This window comes from Lepidochelys olivacea (assembly GCF_965140295.1).
Source record: "Lepidochelys olivacea isolate rLepOli2 genome assembly, chromosome: 8".
NCBI classification, from domain to species: Eukaryota; Metazoa; Chordata; order Testudines; family Cheloniidae; genus Lepidochelys; species Lepidochelys olivacea.
In genome coordinates this window covers 91,448,953-91,470,561 of record NC_140418.1, presented here as the reverse complement: position 1 = coordinate 91,470,561, position 21,609 = coordinate 91,448,953, and the positions used below count along the sequence as shown (strand labels likewise).

Below are 21,609 nucleotides of genomic sequence, written 5' to 3'. Positions count from 1 at the left end.
AGGTGAACCCTAACAGCTCAAAAACCAGAAGGTAACTAAAAATATTAAAAACTCATGATTTTTAAGCAACATCTCATGAACGTATTGAGACCTGACTCCTGAACACTTGAGTTGGCAATACTGCTTTCCCTGGATCTGTGAGTTGGCATTGCTCTTTGGTAAAATGAAATTATTGAGGTCTCCACAGAGTAAAAAAAAAAAAGAAAAAATCCACAAAGTAGGAACTTACCACAACAGACAATAGTAAAAGTGGGGAGTAGGGTCAGCAACCAGGGCGATAGAGGAGAAAACAGAAAGTATTTTAATTAGGGAAATTCCAAAAAACAAAGCAGCAGCAATTGGCAGCAAATAAATAAATTAAAAAAAAAAAAGAGGTGTGCATCAATTAAAATATTTTAAAAAATAAGGAAAAAGAAAAACATGCAACAAACGTGAAGGCTACGAAGAAAAAGCTCAGCAAAAAGTGGCAACGAAAGTGCACAACAGTAGACGAGAACATAAACCATGGGTGTGTTTTACCATGCAATAAAACAAGACTGAATGATGTTAAAATCATAACCAATGACAAGGGGATACTTCAGGGGTCGATTTAGCATCATGAAGATTGATCAAAATAGATGCTCACAGGCTTCCATTACTTATTGGATACTGAGCACACATAACTTACATTCTATGATACAAACATTGGATTGTTGGGTCACAGTAAAAAGCAAGCGATTTACAAGGCAAGTTCTTTTACAGCAGAAATTACAAGTAAACTATTGAACTTTAATTCTTGACAAGCCAGAATTAGACATGAAGTTTATACATCTCTGGCCAAAACTCTAGGTGTAATAGAGAATATGTAGGACCTCTTATATGGGCTCCAACTCAGGACCGCGTGGGCTTACGTGCTTTCCTGAATTGGGGTCTTAAAGTACTGAACAATCTTGATAGTAAGAGTGGACCAGATTGAGTTGCTTGATTCAAAGTAAAGCAGAAGCAGATATCAGTGCTTGAAAAGCTCTTTTGGGAACTGAGGAAAATAATCTAGGAGTATATTTACAAAAAGTTAAAAAAATTAAAGTTGATGCATAAGAGCAAAAATGCAAACACAAGCAACTGACCTATTAACTGATTCATCAAAATCACAGTGAACTGGTTTGTGTGAGAGATCTAGTGGACACCGTTTATTTTTAATCCGAACGAGTGTCTCTCGTGATGGATATTGTAGAAATGCAAGCATAGGGCCTCTGCTAAAACTAAAGCAGCAGAACAAAATCTCTGGCGTTAAAAGAATTGCGCTATTTTATCCCCACCCAAAAATCTGCGTTCGAAAAAAGGTATTCAGCATTTGTTAATTACCAAGATGGAGTGGCTCTAGTATGAGCTAATGTCTGCTTAACCATTACAGGTTTCGCTTTCGACACCTCTGAGCATAAGCACTTAAATCGACCCCTGTGGGTGGGGTGAAAATATGGTATGAAGAGATGATATTCTGTGTCAATGCTGATGAGAAGAATTATAAACAAAATATAAAAACAAACTAGTGATGATACAGTGGCTCATTCACCAAAGAACCTCATTAGTGGAACACATTGGCAACCATGCACTACCTACAGCTTCTTAGCAAGAGTTTCCTACAACTACAACGATCATTTTATTGATATTTCTTTGGTTAATGAATTCAGTTTAAACAGCAGACAGCAACAGAAATACCCACAACTAGCACATGTGGGCAAAGCATTGGCATGAGTCATCTGATCAATTAGTGTTCTTTACTAACTAAAATATTACCTACCTCCCAGCCAGTACTCTGTATAATAAAAAGTAAAAAGGGCATGTCACAGAAACAAAAAAAAATGTTTCAAAGGCCAAAAACATGACCACTAATGTAAGGTATTATTAATCTGAAATGGTCTCAATGATTATAAGTTACCAGGCATCTGCTGTGGCCTATTGTTCCCTTTGGCTGAGAAGGACATTACATGACTGATGAGAGAGAGATCAACCACATTTTTGTCCTTTATTATTCTTTTTATCACGTCTGGTCAATATCCGGAATTCTGGCACAGCCATGCCACAAGTTATAATGTGGAGAGAGCAGGGCCAGATCCTCGGCTGGTGTAAATCAGGACAGTCAGTGGAGCTCTGCAGATATCCATCCACTGAAGAACTGGCTCAGCTTACACTTTTATAGAAGCGTAATTAAACCAGCTGTCACACAACATACCCAGTCCATGTGAGGGCCACTGTTTTGGTATTTGTTTTAGAATTGGCTGCTGAGTTCTGATGCTCCCTCACAGGAAAGGACAGGTGCTGTGGGCCAATCCTGTAAGGTAACAAGCACTTCCATCTCCCACTGAGCTGAGGTCCACTGAGCTCAGTGGGAGTTGATGCCTTTCAGCATCTTCCAAGAAGTGCTCAGCACTTCACAGGATGGGTCCCGCATGGCTGCTCTGACCCTGCAAGATGCTGAGTGGCTCCTATGTGGTGCCTTCAAATCCCACTGAGCATAGGCCTCAGTTCAGGAAATCTTCCCAGTTCAGGACAACTTTTAAGCACGTGATTAACCTTTAGCTTAAAGTTAAGCACGTGTTTACATGCTTTCCTGAATTGGGGCCATAGCTTTTACAATGAGCCTAGTCAGAAGTGAGCTCAGTGATTAGCAACCTATGGCTTGATCTTACATCACTGCCTACAGCCGGAGCAGGATCGGCTATGAGGTAGCTAATGTTGCACGGAAAAGAGCAGGAGAATACAGAGAGGAGATTGCACAATGTATTTAACTGAGGCTGCTTTGCTAACAACACAGCCCAGCTACCTCCGTCCTAAGTGTTTGCTTTTTCAAAAACATGGATAATGTTGTCTAACTTTTAGTTATACTGGTGGATACAATATTAAGGATTTTTTTTTTAAATAATAGGTGTGTTCAGAATGAAATCTAATTTCAGAGGCAGGAAAACAAGGATATTTTGATTTCCTTTTGTATTTTTGTTTAATAAGAAAAAAAGATTTTGGTGAAGTTCAAAATAGCCCATGCAGCCTACAAAGAGCTAAATAAAACCCAAACATTTCTTAATGCTATTTAGTAAGCTAAATGTAACAAACCTTTTTTACCAGCATGCAAACATATTTTAAAGTCACACCTGAAATTATACATCTATAACTAGTATGCACAATGCAACTGACAGATTTCTTAATAACTCCTCCTCATTTTTGTTATTTACATGAAAAGTTTGTATGTGCAGACTTGACATCCTTGTATGATTATAAAGGTCCCTAGAGTCAATACTCATCAGCGATCCTTGCATTTACTGTGGACCATCATTTTGATGTTATTCATATAATCTGATTGAAATGGCTGTCTCCTTGATAGTTAGCTTTTGGTGGAAAACAACACTAAAACATTTCAAATATCTTCACAGTTCATACTGCAGCTGGAAGATTAAAATCGTTACCTGATGAACAATTTTGCTGAATGCTTCTTGGAGTTTACCATGAATTGTGGACAGTTTCTTGGCATCTCTGTTAGCTTCGTGAATAGGAATAAGGACTTTGTAAACCTCGTTAACGGCTTCATACATGCCAGCCTACAAAAATAATATGTATCAGATGGATCCTTTTATCAATTCAACAGGAAAAGAAAAGAAATACACTGGTATACAATACATGCCCACAGTACTTCAGTAACTAAGATTACAAAATTGAAGTGGTCACTTATATGCTTACATTTATTGTAATTTAATCAGGAATCTTTTGTAGAAGAGGTATCAAATCCTCAGTAATTCATAGAACCAAAAGCACGTATAGTAGCACATTTCTATTTATTTTTAAAAAACTTATTTATTACTGAAGTTGGGATGTTCTCTTAATTTAAAATACACGCGCAAGAGGGGAGAGGCTGAACCAAATATTAAACAAGTCAATGGGAACAGTGTCTACGTCTGAGTGCACAGTATAGCCCATTAGATTTAGTGCGACTTGGGTCTGTGTAACTTGTATATTGCATTCTCAAACTGCATGAGATGGGACTTGTGAAGTGTCTCCCTGAAGCCTGCCAGGTGTCTGTCAAATAGCACCATTTGCCCTCTCACGCATGGTGATCTGACTAGGGTTCCACCTGTCACAGATGAATTTAGAAGGATCTGCAGAAGCACTATGCCTCCCTACTCCCTCATGGCTTTGCCAGTCCATTGCAGGAAATGTGCTGCCAGGCTCTGTTGTCTGTTGCCACAGGGAATTCCAAATCACGTTGTGGTAAATAATTACCTTGTTCTTAAAAGCCTGTCTCTGATGGGTACACTGCTACCATTCCATTACCTTCCCAACCTCTGCCCACTCCTAGCACCAGCCTGCGCTCTCCCGAGCCACAGACCCTGCCTAGCAATCCGTGGAGGGACATCTGCAGTATGGGGACAGGGAGGCCACAAAGATACCACCCACCAGCTGTGTGTGTGCCAGTCCCCTCTACTCAAAGGGGTGGAAGGAACTACACGGTCTTTAACTAATAATGTAGAGATAATATTTGTCTTTCACTAATGGTGAATTAGAACTAGAATTAGACCTTCCCAACTAACTAAAACTCAATTACCTTAAATGATGAACTGAAAAAACCCACAAAACGCACTCAGTGATAGGCTATGGTTGATTACAGGGGCTAACTGAGCTGCCCAGGAGAAACATTGCTACCAACACCATCAAAATAAACAAAGTGATACGGCAGAATTATACAGTCTCATTTACAAAACTTTTTCCTGAATATTGCCCAGCACTATGAGTGTTGCTGAAATAGATATAGAGAGAGATTAAAATCTTCTACCATGGAGAAAGATGCTGCAGCCTGTTCCAGCAATCCCACCAGACCTGCTTCTGTAAAATACTTCCCAGAACAGATACCTTCTTCGTCTGGTGAGACAACATCATCAGAAACTGCGGATTCTTCCAAAACATTAGAAGATATGTTCTAAGGAGACACAGTTTAGATAGAGTTGAAAAGTTTTATTTAAGCAACTACATTTAATACTCCAAAAGCTACAGGTAATCTGATACTGGGCCAAAAAGCTTTACTCAGTTTTTACTTAGGCAACATCCTCTTTGAAAGAGGCAAATTTCAAGTATTTTTCATTTCTCCACAGGCCTTGATCCAGCACTTACGCATATGATAAAACTTTAAGCCAGTGCGACTACTCACATGCTCAAAACTAAGCATGACCTTACATGCTCTGCTGGATTGAAGCCTGATGCTCTTAGTCACAACCTAATCACAAGAACAGTTTTCAACAACTGTTTCAGAAAAGTTATACCTTGTCTGGAACAGCAAAATCATATTAGATGAAGCTGTTTTCAGGACTGCTTTGATTTGTACTTAGGACTTTTATTATTGCTTTGTATCTCAGCATTAGGCGGTAGAAATGCAAAATGTACAATTGAGGGGGGGATGGAAGCACATTCCTACCTGAAATGTTACACACCCTACGGGAAGGTATTTTCGATCCTCAAGCATGCTTAAATATTCAGCCACAAGGGCTGCCGAGTGGACCAAACACTGGGCAGATTCGGCATGATTGCTCCTTTCAGAATGCTTTCCAGCCATGTTCTGTAACCAGGTCAGTCGCAGATCTGGGGAAGTCTGATAGCCTTTCGCAATTCTAGTTGCAAATAAATGTCTCGCAATTAGTGTTTATTTACTTTTATGTATATTTTACAAGTGCCTACCCATAGTTCTAGGCTTGATATAAACAGATATGAACTAGAATAAAATACAAAATAATTGCCTGGACTTCCAAGCCAAGAAACTCTTGTTGTTATCATTTCACATTTATATTGCAGTAGCACCTAAAGGCTAACCAAGTGGGGGCCCCATTGTGCTCGGCGCTGCACAAACACTGGTGTAAACAAATGCTATAGCAGTAGCATAGGAAGAAACAGGGCGGTGTTTAAATAGAAGAACTCATTTTAAAAACACTTTGACAGTTACATTAATGTTCTTGGAACATAATAACAAAGGGCTTAATCCTGGGAGGTGCTGAGCCCTCTAGCTCTGATCCAGCGAAGTGCTTAAGTACTGAGTAGTCCCCCTGGCTTCAGGTTAACCATGAACTTACATGCTTTGCTAGATCAAGGCCACAACACTCAGCTTCGTGCAGGATTAAGCTCTATTGGCTTTGGACTGGACCGGGCATACCGTGGGCAGACACTGTGTGAGCTTCCCCCCTCTTCTCTGCCAATGCACTTGGAGCATAACCTGAAATACCCAGACTGATTCAGTCTGGGGCCCCTTCTGAGCAGACACTGCCCACTGGGCTGAACAGTGCTAATTTCTGTGGTGGTCTGTGGGGTGGAAATTGGGATCAGACCCCCAAGTTCACCACTTGTCACCTGACCCTTATCCAGCTCTCTTAACAGCAAACACACTCCCAAAATCTAAGACATTTGGACCATGCCTCTCTGCAAACACCACAAGCTGATCAGATTCGTTCACCAGACTCCAGCACCTGGCCTCATAGTTTCAAAACAGACTAATAGCAGCCATTTTAGCAGCCTCTTTCTGTCCTGCTGATCACTCCTTTCCCTTTGCCTACTGCTCGCTATGGGGCTGCGCCAGGTCCCTCTGAAAACACTAGTTGTCTTTTACTTCTGTGGAGCTAGACTGGGTCCTGTATCCCAGACACTTTGCACTAGTACACAGGTCAGAATCCGGAATGGAAAATGTTATCCGAGGTTTTCCCTTCCGGGACTGATCTCTCTCCCAGTCTGCCCCACTCATGAGATGTCCTTCAGGTATTGCACAGCCGAGGAAGGCTGCACTGCTAATAGCTTTTTATAAGAATTCAGTGTTTCAATGCTATTTTGGAAGCACTAATCTTGAGCATGGGAGGAAGAGGTCTGGCGAAACTCTGAGGCCTGTGGTGAGTCTCAATGACCTCCTGTATTTGCAGGAAAGGTGGTGCCACCGAAATAGCTCAAACTGGAGGAGAGGTCAGCACAATTTGACCTCTGCATTTAGTGATACTGGCATGCTCAGCACCATGGGGATCATGGTAACGCAAGGAAAGCAGTTTTAAATGTAAAAAAGGCGATTGCTACTTTAAAAGAAAAATCACTATGACAGGGTGTTTCAAGTTCTAAAGATGGGAAATACAGCAAGAGCTGTGAGAAATTCAAATACCGTAGCTGATTGTTCAGTGGCATCCACTGAACATCTTCTGCAATAGGCATATAAACTCTACCTGTACATCAAGTCTATCAGCATTTCTGGATCTTCCTGGTGTTCCTTCATTTTCACTGTATCAGAGAGGATCATATGGAGGTTGAACACAAGATCCTGGACCTGTAATACAGAAGCCGATGTAGTGAATTGCCATCAGGAACCTCACTATACACTAACACATTAGGGCAGCTGACTACTCTGAATCTGTGCATTTGCTCCTTGTTATCAGTGGGAGCTAATCAAGGGCTTGAGTTTTATAGAGCAGCTCATGGATCCTGCTCCAGGAAATGTATCCGACAGCCCTGCTATACGTGGCTTAATCTAAAATCAGCCCGTTTTAAAAACCTAGAATGAGCCATGCCCGAAGGATTCATGAAAATCCAGCCACTCTTTCCAGCTAAATGTAACTCTTGGCCTGGTGGTATTTCTCTAACCTGATCGGGGAATGTTGTCTCCCGGAGTTCCAGATCTTCTTCAGCGTACGTCAAAATAGTCTTCAGAGAACGTCTCAAAAATTCCTCATTGAAATTCTGGGACGTTCCCACCAGGGACGAGAGGGACATGGTCACCTGCATTTTCACTCTGGCAAAGTTCTGCAACAGAAAAGTTACTACAATGAAATGACTCCGTAAGAATCGTAACTGTTCATTGCAACGCCAGCACAGTGGCATGTGCATCCTCCCACCAGCCATGGACGCAGGACAAAAACGAAACATTTAGTAACACCTTCCCTTTCTTAAGGGGGCTGGCCAGCTGAGCAGCTTAAGGGGGTTGGCCAGCTGGACAATGCACTTGTTTGGTGTCCCTGTCATTTTGTTTGTTGTGCGTCTTTGGCTGGCATATGGCAGGGGTACTTTGTTCCAGGCCAGTGTTCTCCAGAAAAGAGCTGTTAAATTTCCCTGCCTCTTCTTGCTCCCCTCTTGAGCATGGTGTATGAAATGACCTGTTGGCCCCTGTGGGACCCAGTCCCTTTAGAGGAAAAGATTACCCCATGTGTGCATGACCTTCTATTTCAGGTACCCCATTCTGTGTTGTTTCAGACCACAGGCCAAATCCTCAGCAAGAGGGTACAGAGAGCCATTGTAATTTCAGTGGACAGAGCCCTGTGATAGTGACTAAGTGAGCTCCAGTTTCCTTCCCCTTTTTGCTCTCAAATTAAGAGCATCTGAGCCCAGAAGCCTGTGCATGCTTCAGCCTCTGCTGTTCATGAACAGCAAAGATTTTATCACAAGATGAAAGAAGATCTAATCTCAGCTACAGGAACTGTGTAATGAAACACCAGGTGTTTGGGGTATACTTTGTGAGATTGCTGCAGTGGCGCTGTTAAAACATTTAATAGTAAAGTGAACACTGGGAGCTCTCTTTGTAATGTAAAGTGCATATGGGGAGAATCAGGCTGAGATCCAATTAGATTCATACAGAAAACAAAACCAACAGCACCTAATTAGTCTAGATTCATGCAGACCTTTCACAGAGGACACACTTAAGCCTTGTGATGGGACAGCCGAGGGGGCAGGTTGTGGCGGTCTCTTACAGGGGTGTGCAAGGCGGGCAGAGGGCAGTTCCTGCAGTGGCCTCAGGGGTGCCCGCTGCCCCAGCAAAGGGTACAGAGGCATAAGGAGCAGGCAGGGCCACAGAGGAGAATGCCTGCTGCACTCCCCTAGGAGGTAGTGCAGTGGTGGCATTTCCCAGGAGTGTTGCGTGTCACTGTGCGCTCCTGGCCTAATGTGGCCTCACATCATCTCCTGCCAGGGGCCTGTGCCTAAGAGCCTGACCTGGCCCTACAAAAACAGCGAGTAGTAAACAAGTCATTCGGCTTGAGAAAAATTCGACATTTCAGTGGAGGTCCCTGTCCGGCTTTTTTTAAATAAGTCCCTATAAAATGACAAAAGAGGCAGCCTGGTCTAGGGGACAGGGCATCAAACTAGAACTCAGCAGGCTGGGGTTCTAATCTCTGTGCTTCCACTGACCTGACGTGTGACGCACGGCAACGTCACTTCACTGCCCCGTGCCTCTGTTTCCCCCTCCTGTTCTTTACATGTCTTGCCTGTTTAGATTGTAAGTTCTTTGGGGCAGGGAATGTCTCTCACCAGATCCAGATACAGCGCCCCACACAGTGGGTCCCTGATTGCCAATGGGGCTTCTAGGTACTACCGTAACATAAGCAAACACCAAATGATGCTGATAGAATAACAGCAGCAGCCTTATACTTACATTTCCAATCTCAAAGTTCTGCCTCATAAGGAGGTAAAGAGAGGCACTCGCATGGGACCGTATGCTACTAATGCTGCTGCTGCAGTGTCGCAGAAGCCTCAGGCAGAGATCAGCGCACTGCTCGGTCTCCTCTTCGAACAGCAGCTCGGGGAACTGTAGTGACAGCACATGAGAAAAGTAATTCTGCTGAGGCTGCCAGCACCAACTAAGGGACTGAATTCAGAGGTGAATCTAAGGGTTCAGCTATGCGGACAATTAAACCACGGCAAGCTGGGATTTGAATCTACCATGCACTAGTCTGCTGAGGCCTGTCTGCGTGCATTAACAGTTCAATAGAGTGCTCTGAGCTAGTCCACTTACAAAGAGGACTAGATCAAAGCGCTCAAACGAACTGCTAACACGTGTCAATCGGTTGCACATGGACAGATAGACCACAGCTGGCTAGTCGGGGGTTAGATTCACACCCCGACTTGCTGCGGCCTAATTGTTCACAGAGGCGAGCCCTAAGTAATATTACAAGGAGTTTATATCGGTGTAAATTACTTTTTCTTCCAGTTCCCTTGGTTTCTATGTTAAGCCAGCTTTGACTACTAGCCTTTCTTACTCAAACTTCATTAGACTCATGGATCAAAATCCAAGGTCCGAGGGTCAAATTCTGTACGCTAGCTTGGACTCCATTACCCATGTCGAGAGGGCGAAAATTACATGATGAGGAGCTGGAAGGAGAAGAAAGGTGATGTTACATTAGGATAGAGGGTCCTTGGTGTGCATTACAGCAACATGGGCTCCTTTGGCACTGGTAGGGTGGGGGTAAATAGCTCTGAGTAGGTCTCAATGAGTAAGAGAGGCGCTAACTTGTCCATCAGCTCAGTGTGTGTAGAAAAGATGTGATATAATTTTAACAAGCAGCCCAGCAAAACAAAGTCATTTTGTCCACAGTAGTCAGACCTGAAGTGTATGACTGCAGGTAGCAAACATGAAGAATAAACAGCCTCCTTCCATTCACCAAACCCCACAGCGTAAACACTAACGTTAGGAAGTGCAAAATAACAGCCTTGCGGTGACATGACCCAAATACTGAAGAGAAAACCCCACTACATGTGCAGGACACTCACCTTTGACACCAAAGCTCTCTGCGTGGCGAAGCAGTGTTGCAGATAAAGTGCACTTTGATTACAAGCCATGCTGTGGAGAAGAACTTTCAGCACCCCACCGAGAATGCTCTCTTTGGATTCCGTCACAGACACAGTCTGTTGTCAAAATCAAATCAACAGTCACATGAACAAAGTTAACCCTTTGGCCGATCAGGTGGTGCTACTGTCCCGAATAATCTGCCCTGACCTATTACAAATGTGTGAAACTCACAAGTTTCTGAGCCAAATCCTCAGTGGGTGGAAATCAGGTGCCCTATTGAAGCCGATTTACACCTTCTGAGGATCTGTCCCTTGAAGAATTACGTAGCTCTAAGCTCTATTACAAATACTATTTTAGAGACACTTTGGCTGGCTCTTGTGTAGGTTTGGAAGGTGGAAGATGCTCCCAACACAAGAGCCAGCCACAACTGGATTCTCTGTGTTAAATTCTGGCTCTACGGAAGTCAGAGGATTTGCCATTGACTTCAATGGGGCCAGGATTTTACACCCTGAGCATGGGGATTTCTCCCCACTAACATTTAAACAACCTGAGAGACAAACAACAACAAGGCCATAGTCGCAGAGGGGAGCTCACTGCACCTCCTTATGGGATCGTTCTGGTGGCACCATCCTCCCATGCCTCTGGGAAGCACAATGCCTCCTGCAGAGCCCTGGAGCAGAATGGCAAACCTGGGAAGGAACTAGCAGGAATTTGTCAGAGGAAGGCAGGACGATGGAGTTATTACAGATTCTTCCAGGCATTATTTATACATTAAAACATGCAAGAAAATATTTCCTGCATTACACTAATGAGGGGGACAAGCACCTTTACAGAAGGCTGGAGGGATGTTTGTGATTTACGAAACAGACTGTTATAAGGCTTGGAAAAAAAATCACTGATCTTTTATCTGTTCTGGGATCTCACCTCCTGGATCCCCCTTTCTCCTGCAGCAGCAAAGCTTAAATACAAACAGCAGGAGGGCATAGTTTAAGAATCTGAACCACTTAACCTGCTAGCAAATGTTATTCGGACATCAGCAAAATCCCCCTCATCCTTACCTGGACAACTATTTCTAATGTATCCAAAATAATCAGATTTGCTTCAGTTGCAAGATTTCCATCAATAAGCGCTTCATGTTCTATCTCTGCCCTTGATCTAACAGAAGAAAAGACAGCACTCAAGTTAGAGTTAGTTTAAAAATCAGGCCAGCACATTCTCAAGGCTCACCAGTGGGAAAAACCTTGTTATAAAAGCACACAGTTAGTTACGGACAACACCACAAGAATATCTAAATGCATTAGTATATGTAAGAGTACAGAGGGAGAAAGAATTGGGTTTTTTTTATTAATGTATAAAAAAATTCAATGTGATTTAGGTTTATCACCCTCAGGCTGGGTCATGATAATTTTTTTTCCTTTCATTACTCTACCAGTAACCCTCTAATAACAGCGTCAGCAACAAAGTCCTGCTTCAAAGGTGGTTTAATAGCATTGTAAGGCATGCAACAAAAGAATGATTTTATTTTATGTTACAGGATCTGAACACAAGATGGTGCTCTATGAGCTAGTATTTTTGCACTGTTCGCACTAGTTTGCAACTACCTAGTAGCTAGGTTGGGTCCAGTATATTGTACATAGCATGTATATCTGGTATTTATGTTTTTGCCTCTACATTATATTAAAGGTTTTTAAATATCTGCCTTCCAGAGAAAATCAAATGATTGTGCTATTAAATACAATGGACCTGCTTTCCTGGAAAAGCTGACTGTGGTCCCAGTCCTACTCACACTGGTGGTCCCATGTCTTCAGTGGCACTATTGAACTTCAGTAAAATTAGCTGGATTCGGCAAATATCCAGTAGTAATTTTAAGTGTGTGATTGTGGCTTGCCTTGCTTGGCTAAGCAGGAAGGTGGCTGGGGAGGGTGCTCCCCTTGCAACCTTATGTAGGGAAAAGCTACAGTATGGGAGGGATGCACAAATGAGCTGGCTGGATGCAGGCAAAATGCACAGGCCATCCTTTAAAGATGCCAGAGCTCCCGCTATAGCACTGGCTCCTCCAGGGCCCTGGGAGCAACTCTAGCTGACTCAACCAAATTTTCTCCTGAAGCTCCTGCTGCAACATGCCTGCTCCACACCCTGCCTACCATGGAGGCCGTGCTATAAGAGAATACTTTAGTCCTAAATCTCTACATTATGAAGGCTCTGGATTGAGGCATAGACTGTACCACTATTTAAAGGATATCAATTACAAAAAGAAGGGCTGGGTGGGATCACTTCACTTGGCTGTATAGAATTCTTTGTATTGAATAATACTCTACATTCATTTGTTATAAAGTGTATATTCTAGTGTTAAACTCAACGTGTCATATTCTACCCGCAGATGGAGTATGTGCTCACAACTCTCACTGCAACAGTGGAAGTTGTGCAGAAAAGAGAGGCCAGATTTGGCTCAGAATAGCATGTGCAAGTATGACTTGGAGAGCGGGTTTATGGAGTTGTTTTAGCAGATTTTTCTTTTAAGAAAGAAAAGTAAATGATCTTTTGGCTACCATGGTAGTTCCATTAGAGACTCCAGCTGTTCAACAGGTATGTGAGGCCACTAGCAGGGATGAGAGAGATTGTTTGGGGTACAGTACCATCAGCAAGATGATGAGACACAGCTCTATAAGCCAAATTCATATCTGGTGGGGTTTTTGTTTTTTTTTTATATATTCGCTGCTATGGAATCACCCCACGGAGGAATTTGCTCCTATGTCTCTATTTCATTGGGTCCGACAGCGCAGTTCAGCTTTGCCAATGTCTGGAGGTTTGGATAAAAGCTACCTGGCTGACAAAACAAAAGGTTACATTCCTGAGTTGGGGAAAAGCAATTGGCAGAGATGGTAGAGGTGGGATTAGCCCTTTCATTTTCAGGAGCTATGCCTGTCTTTTGTTGTCAGCTGCCTGGCTGCTTCTGGATATCCAGATTGCAGCAGTAGCCAAGAGAGCCTTTTTCCAACTTCATGCAAAGTATTTTTAAGGGACCCATCGCCGTAGAATTTAAGTTCCCTTTTGCTAGATGGTTACAGGCTTTCCTTTTGGACACAGACCTCACCACAGTCATCCATACCAACATGTGCTCCACTTCAGAGAGACCTTGGAAACCTCAACCATTGCAGAGTAAGGCTGCTGGCTTATACAGGGGAGTTTCACACCTGGACCATTTCACACCTTTGCTCCACAGACTGTGCTGATTTCCCATCCATTTCAGCATGCAGTTCAAGGTGCTGATTGTGATATAAAGCTCTTTGCACACAGGAGTCTGGTTGCCTTAAAGCCTGCCTATCTCCTCCTACACTTGACAGCTGAGCCAAAAATTCCTATGTCTGAGGGCTGGTGGGTGGTCTTAGTGAAGAGTCCTTGACTATCTCCTAGATCTAGGTTTGATGGCTCTCAGAATATGTTACAAAGGCTATTTACTCAAGCTTTTCCTGAGAAGTGGGGAGAGGGTTAAAGAGTTCTTTTAGCATGGCTGACTTGTGTCCGTGTAGCTCATTTTGGCATGTGTTTAAACATTGTATTATAAGTGGATGAAGAGGCATAAGATACACTGTACATATGCAACATTAATTCATTATGTAGTGTGTACCTGTCTATCTGTGTGTGTGTGTGTGTGTATATATATATATATATATATATATATATATATATATATATATATACACACATACACACACTTCATATTAATTCTAATTTCTAAAAACTCTTGGGTTGATGCATGTCTGCAAAATGCAACAGTGAATCTTCTGGGATTCTATTCAAAGCTTGTTACACAGACATGCTAGGGCCAAACAGCAAAAATACTGCATTTCTATTGTGCCGGTCCCAAGTGCTCTGGAGATGTCATGGAAGGAGAACTATGTACCCCAGTGTACGTTGTTGATAGGATGGGTGCTCTGCAACCTGGAGGGCATGAGGCAGAGAACATAGAATCATAGAATATCAGGGTTGGAAGGGACCTTAGGAGGTCGTCTCGTCCAAGCCCCTGCTCAAAGCAGGACCAATCCCCAATTTTTGCCCCAGATCACTAAATGGCCCCCTCAAGGATTGAACTCACAAGCCTGGGTTTAGCAGGCCAATGCTCAAACCACTGAGCTATTCCTCCCCCCGAGGCTTGCGCCAAGATCAAAGCACAGGAATCCATGCACAGCAGAAATCCACGGGACCACAAATGAAGGAGGGAAACAGGGTCCAGCCATGTGGGAGGAAGGAGTAGATGCACTGTGGGTGGCTTGGCCTTCCGTCCATTTGGGCTCTAAGGCTGCCATTTCTCAGTTCCTGAACACCATTAAATTAGGCTTGAATAAAGACTGGGAGTGGATGGGTCATTACACAAAGTAAAACTATTTCCCCCTTATTTCCCCCCCTACTGTTACTCTCACCTTCTTGTCAACTGTTCGAAATGGGCCATCCTGATTATCACTACAAAAGTTTTTTTTCTCCTGCTAATAATAGTTCACCTTAATTGATCACTCTCTTTTTAGTGTGTACAGCAACACCCATTTTTTCATGTTCTCTGTGTATAGCTATCTATCTATCTTCCTACTGTATTTTCCACTGTATGCATCCGATGAAGTGGGTTTTAGCCCACGAAAGCTTATGCTCAAATAAATTTGTTAGTCTCTAAGGTGCCACAAGTCCTCCTCATTCTTTTTGCTGATACAGACTAACATGGCTACCGCTCTGAAACCTGTCATGAAACATGGCTACCACTCTGTCACTTGAGCTGTTTGAAGGCCCAGCAAAAGGACTGGCCCTAATCCATGAACATCAGAGTACCACTAAGGGAGAATGGAAGCCTGTGGGTTGCAATTTTAGAAAATGGAAAACGTGCGCAGCAAAATTCACACACCGTTCCTGAGCCTTCTAGCAAAAAACAAAGTGAACTTAAAACGTCATGGGTGTGACAAGCAAAAGGGATTATTTCAGCCAGTTACACACACAAAAAACCTTCTGCCGAGCATCACAAACAGAGCTGCAATTGTTGAGAATGCAGATGTACAAAATGAAAATTACACAAAAGAGCCACACACCAATGCTACAGTACCTGAGTGGTTTGTGGCTTCTAAAAACACAGCACATGTGGAAAAACAATCAAAGGGATGGATTAGGACAGGAAAGGAAAGCATGCTTGGACAACTCCAGAATGCTCTCATGGAATAACGGAAAGATGACATGAGACATAAATGCTATCTGTGAATATAGCTAATGGATCTTTCCTTTACATTACAACTCACTACAGGCATCTAAGAAGATAATGGAGTTTACTAGTCTTAAGTCTCATTCTGAAATGCTGAGAGAGAAATGGAAAGCGATGCGATGCCTGTCAGCATTAAAACTATTCCCCTATAATCAGCCTGTCTGAGCTTATGGCCTGATCTTGCTCACACGGAGGACAACTGGACTGTTGCCTTTGGCTTCAATGGGAGCAGAGTCAGGGCTTGAATTTTCAATGTGACCGTTCAGTTATTGATGTAGAAGGATTAGATAGAGTTACTTGTCAAACTTTTCCGTGTTTTGACGCCAGTGAGTCATATCCTTTCTCCATCTTAGATTCTCTTGACTTCCAAACGCACTCCCAGATGGACTTCTTTCTGTTGGGTAACATCAAATTTTTTAAAAATAAATCAATATTAACTTTTTCCATGTGGCAACCAAAGACTTGGTTGCAAGTAATGTGACAGACAGCATGATAAAACTCTATAGCACGCAAAGCCGTAACACTTATCTGTCCATACAGTAGAACTGCAGAGTTACGAACACCTCGGGAATGGAGATTGTTTGTAACTCTGAAATGTTCATAACTCTGAACAAAACATTGTAGTTGTTCTTTCAAAAGTTTACAACTGAACACTGAAAATACAACTTTGAGACTTTACTATACAGAAGAAAAAATGCTGCTTTTAACCATCCTAACTGAAATGAAACAAGCACAGAAACAGTTTCCTTACCTTGTCAAATCTTTTTTTGAAACTTTCCCCCCCTTTTTTTTTAGTAGTTTACATTTAACACACTACTGTATTGTATTTGGGGTTTTTCTGTTTGTTTGTTTTTGGGTCTCTGCTACTGCCTGATTGTGTACTTCCAGTTCCAAATGAGGTGTGTAGTTGACTAGTCAGTTTGTAACTCTGGTGTTCGTAACTCTGAGGTTCTACTGTACTTATATGGCCCCCCATTACCGTATTATCTAAGCACGTCTTAATCTTTAATGTATTTATCCTCACACCACCACTGTGATGTAGAGAAATACTATTATCCCCATTGTACAGATGGGGAACTGAAATACGTAGAGACTAAGTGTCTTGCCTATGTCACACAAGAAGTCTCTGGTGGAATTGGAAATTGACCCTGGTTCTCCTGGGTCTAGTGATCTAGCCAGCGGACCAGCCTTCTTATCATACTCAATACTTAGCAATATTACTCTCAATGGGGTGTTAATTCTGACACATGATGGCAATATAATTACCAAAATTGTTAACTATTTCACTGCTTATCATTTTAGCAGAAACCACCATCCATTCAGGGACTGAGTTTCCACTCTGACTCTTGACATACAGTGACAGGGTGTTGGTTCTGCCTATAAGGTCAGGCTAGCATTCCCAGACACTGTTACAGGAGTGCTCTATAAATGAGACACGTCTACACGTGTAAATAGTTAGTGCCCACACATGGTGCTCACAAATATGCAACATAGTTCCTGGGGTTTATAGGACCAATAAAACTTGTGCACTGCAAACCGCTTCCTCTGTGCAGCTCTTCAGATGGAGCTCTTAACTGATACACATATCATCCTGCAGCACTCTACTGGATCTGGGGGCTCTCTGGGGATAGTTTCAAGTGACTCTCATATAGGAAGGTCAGCAACAACAGGCACGCTTACTCACCTAGCTGCCCTCTGCTTCTTCGCACCATTTCTTGCCTCGCCCCTATGCTTCCCAAAATAGCTTCTTCAAGTTTTGCTCTCATGTCCTTCGACTTCTTAAATGTCAGACTGTTCATTCTTTCAAACACTTTCTTGCCCTGCAGATTTCAAACCAGAAAAGCACAGATGTTGAGGGAAGCCTCCTTTTACCTGGGATGGACAAGGCTAAATGCATAGAACTCCTGTCCCTGGAGACCCACAGGGCCAGGATGTTCTGCAGGAGATGTCCAGGCCATGATATCCTCTGCAGGGTCTGACAAGCCTGCAGCGGGGAGAGGACAAGGGAGACACGACCGAGGGAAGGAGCAGAGGATCAACCGGTGACCTGGGAAGCTGCTAAATCTCCACCACAAGAAATTTTCCCCGATGCCTGAGAGTGAGTAAATATGACTGTCAGCTTCTCTCTTCTCTTACTTCCTGTGGCAGCCCCTGGGGTAATAATAGGGGAAGGCACCGCCTGCCTGCCCATGGGAGTGGCAAGCTGGCAGAGCCTTTTTTTAAATCAGCCACTCTGTGATGAGGGGGCAGAGTCACTTGGTGGCTGGAAGACAGGGGGGGAAGGGACAGAGGCAGAGGGACTGGGGGCTGGTGTGTGTACAGAAAGAGGCACGGGCGCTAGGATTTTGAGGGTCAGGAGAAGAAAGCCTGGAGAGGGTGATGGATGGAAGGGGTCTCTTTGGCACTCTGTAAGGGGTGGGGACATCTGTTTTTCACTTTGTGCCTGGGTGCTTGTCTAAATCCCATTTCATGCCTCGAGGGAGCTTGAATGCAACTAACCAATATTTCCGTACCTTGTACTCAAAACAGGAGACACAGAGATACAGCAAATCCAGCAAGCGATTGAGTTGCAGCACGGAGAGGTCTGCGAACCATTTCTGCAGGACGCTTTCGTCGGCATTCCTGAGGACCCACAAGAGGCAGATCAAGAGGCTCCGGCTCGATTCTGCTGAGAAGGTCGAGTGCTGCCGACCAGTCTGAACAGACAGGAACAATCACTTCAGCCACACTTATTAGTGCCCCAAATACTTTGATAGTCCATTAAAAATAGCTGCATCAGGTAACTATGCTGGGCTAACCGATCACCATCCATCAGACAAGGGCAGGGGCGAGCAGATTTGCATAAATAATCATCATGAGTGAACGTCTGAATAACCCACGTTTCCCTTGACTGACGCAACACCTTGACAGAGTCCAGATGACACTGGAATTCAGTCCTAGCAATGCATTTTAAGCTAAATTCAAGCTATGAGAGTGTCCTCCTTTAAGCTCCTTCTCAAGACCCACCTCCACTATGACGCTTTCAATAAATTTCCAGCTAGTTAGCAGCCTGGCAAGGGACCTCCATTCATTACCAGAATTACAGTAGAGGGAAAAAAAAAAAACCCCAAAAACCTTGAAACCTGCAGATGATGGGTTTGTGTAATCTGATGTTCCCTTCATCCCAGACCATCACCCCCTCCACTAAGTCATTCAGCCTCTTGGTTTCGGTCTCATTAGACTGGAAACTCTATGTTGCAGGGGCTGTCCTTCCTTTGTACGTGTGTAGCACCCAGCAAAATGGGGCCCTAATGTTGACTGGGGTCTATGGGTGCTACTGTAACCTAAATAAGGTGAAATCCACCCCTATGCAGAGGGCCAGCCCAAGGCTCACGCCTCACTCAAGCTCCATTTATTACTTGATTAAGTGGGATTTAAGTGGGGCAGAGGCCTTGTGCTGAGAGCCTTGGCAAAAGGGTGAATTTCACCTACAATGACCATAACAGCAGCCATGGTATGGCATTTTCATCAGCTTGCTTTGAGAAGGAGGAACAGAAGCTTGGCAAAACTGACCATTCTAACTATGTGCCCTCCCTCCCATCGCAAGGACAGGAATAACCTAGTGCAAATGTTAGCTGTTTCACATCTCCCACCACCCCTGCCCTCCCTCCTGCTACATGACATGCTCAGGTGCATGCTGATCTCTGTCCCTGCTGCTTTGTGATCATCACTTTCGGGCATAATCGTATAAATATCTGCCTGTTTACACGTGCTCTGAGGGGGAACACTTTTGTACCGTTGATGTGAGTAGAAAACTGCTGGGCCGGGTGAGCTGGGGGACAGATGTTCCCGCAATGGCCATGGCAACTGTCTGACTTATCATGCTTCCACCTTCGCTTTCATAATCGTCGATGGCGACGCAGCTTGGCCTTCCTCGCTGATTGTGAGTCTCTGCAGGGAAACACACGCACCCCAGTCAAATGGTGCATTCAAAGGTCCATTCCTCACAGCTTCTCTCTGTTGGTTTCATTTAACTGTCTGGTAATGGTCACTGAAAAAATTACGTTAGACTGGTATCGCTAGCAAATGGGGATTCTCTCTCTCTCTCTCGTTATGTTATAGTTAGACTGGTATCGCTAGCAAATGGGGATTCTCTCTCTCTCTCTCTCTCTAGTTATGTAAATCAAACATATGAGACTAAGGGAAAATTTTTCAAAAATGACTATGGAATTTTGGAGTTTTAGTCTCATTTTCTAAAGTGACCTAGGCACTATGGAGTCCACGTTTCATTAAAAGTCAACAGGACTTAGGGAACCTAAGTGCCTAAGTCACTTTTGAAAATGGGATACAGACTCTTAAGATACTTAGGCACTTCTGAAAATTTCTCCCAAAGCCTTCACCATGTCATTTAACTTAAAGGGCTGAAATGCTCAAAGAAGCATGCTAAATTGCTACCAAATTCAAGCCCATGCAACTAGTCACAGACCATGAAATCTGGTCTCCCCCACGTGAAATCTTGCCTTGTGTGTGCTTCTACCCTATACTATACAGGAGACCAGTGTTTCTTGAACTGGGGTCCCAATCCAAAAGCGGGTTGTGCAGGGTCACAAGGCTACTGTAGAGGGGTTGCACTGCCAATTTTACTTCTATGTTGCCATCAGAGCTGGGCGGCTGGAGAGCGATGGTTGCCGGCCGGCCGCCCAGCTCTGAAGGCAGTGCTGCAGCCAGCAGCAGCGCAGAAGTAAAGGTGGCAATACCATAGCATGCCACCCTTATTTCTGCACTGCTGCTGGCAGCGGCGATGCCTTCAGAGCTGGGCTCACAGCCAGTAGCTGCAGAGCTTCCTACAGCCTGGAGAGATTCCTGGAAGTTCGTCTGACCAGCCCCAAGGAGTGGCCCCTGCAGGGGAAGAGGAAGTCCCATCCCACAACAGCCCAGCCAGGACCAGCAGTTGGAGCCTGGCATATGGTAGGAGCCCTTGGCCAGGGCACCCCCAACCCTGCCCCTCCCCAGCTCCAGGCCCAGCACCCTGGCACCCAGAGGTTAAAGGGGCCTTGGGTTGGCTGTGGGTGCCCAGCTCTGAAGGTAGCTCAGATGCCAGCAACAGTGCAGAAGTAAGGGTGGCAATACCACAACCCCCCTACAATAGCCTTGTGACCCCCTCAAAGCCCCCTTTTGGGCTGGGACCCCCCAAGGTTTATAACACCGTGAAATTTCAGATATAAGTATCTGAAACTGTGAAATTTATGATTTTTTAAATCCTGTGACCGTGAACTTGACCAAAATTGACTGTGAGTTTGATAGGGCCCTAGCTATATGTCAGACTATTTCATATCCAGCTTCCCCACCCTGGTCTGAAATAGCCCAAACATTTCACCCTTCAGGACACGGTCTGGCAGACTGTAGGAGAGCTACTGCAGAAGAAAACATCAGGTAATGTGTAAAGGAACATGGGAATTTGGTTTTTTGGTGCTGTCTGTTGGTACTATTGTTACATGTATGGAGCTGTTGTCTCTTTGATTGGATGTATTTTTAAGTATGTATCAGAGAGGTTTAGGGTGTCTAGATAGACATTTCTTCTTCTATTAGTCTATATAAAATAAATTGTGCCTGCAAAATTTGCATGTGGTAAAATCCTACATCCACACGGGCAAAAGGACACTCATGCACAATGAATTACTGGTTATGTGCAAACAAGTGGACAAATACAGCTTTTATGCAAGGCAATGTTGAGCATACATTTTGCAGCTGGTAGCTTACTGTGCTCACTAGCTATCTTGACGATCAATATTGTCTCATTGTTTCCCTGTACTCCCAGCCACCTTTCTGTAGCCACCAGTTGTCTCTAGAT

At 43.8% G+C, this 21,609-nt stretch overlaps 1 protein-coding gene across 5 annotated transcripts in view; it reads right to left on the bottom strand.

The window, feature by feature from the left end:
* DOCK7 (dedicator of cytokinesis 7) overlaps nt 1–21,609 on the bottom strand; it is a 147,891-nt gene that overhangs the window by 18,020 nt on the left and 108,262 nt on the right. For 3 of the 5 annotated variants that reach the window (XM_084637481.1, XM_084637483.1, XM_084637480.1), the window contains 13 exons: nt 19,555–19,709; nt 18,293–18,475; nt 17,464–17,599; nt 16,077–16,173; nt 11,599–11,695; nt 10,522–10,656; nt 9,407–9,559; nt 7,627–7,785; nt 7,212–7,312; nt 5,438–5,630; nt 4,802–4,945; nt 3,441–3,572; nt 1,781–1,795 (listed from right to left, as the gene is read on the bottom strand). In XM_084637481.1, coding sequence (XP_084493607.1) covers nt 1,781–1,795; nt 3,441–3,572; nt 4,802–4,945; nt 5,438–5,630; nt 7,212–7,312; nt 7,627–7,785; nt 9,407–9,559; nt 10,522–10,656; nt 11,599–11,695; nt 16,077–16,173; nt 17,464–17,599; nt 18,293–18,475; nt 19,555–19,709 — 1,700 coding nt within the window. The remainder of the gene's footprint in view (nt 1–1,780; nt 1,796–3,440; nt 3,573–4,801; nt 4,946–5,437; nt 5,631–7,211; nt 7,313–7,626; nt 7,786–9,406; nt 9,560–10,521; nt 10,657–11,598; nt 11,696–16,076; nt 16,174–17,463; nt 17,600–18,292; nt 18,476–19,554; nt 19,710–21,609) is intronic. The other 2 variants (XM_084637482.1, XM_084637484.1) reach the window with 1 other exon arrangement.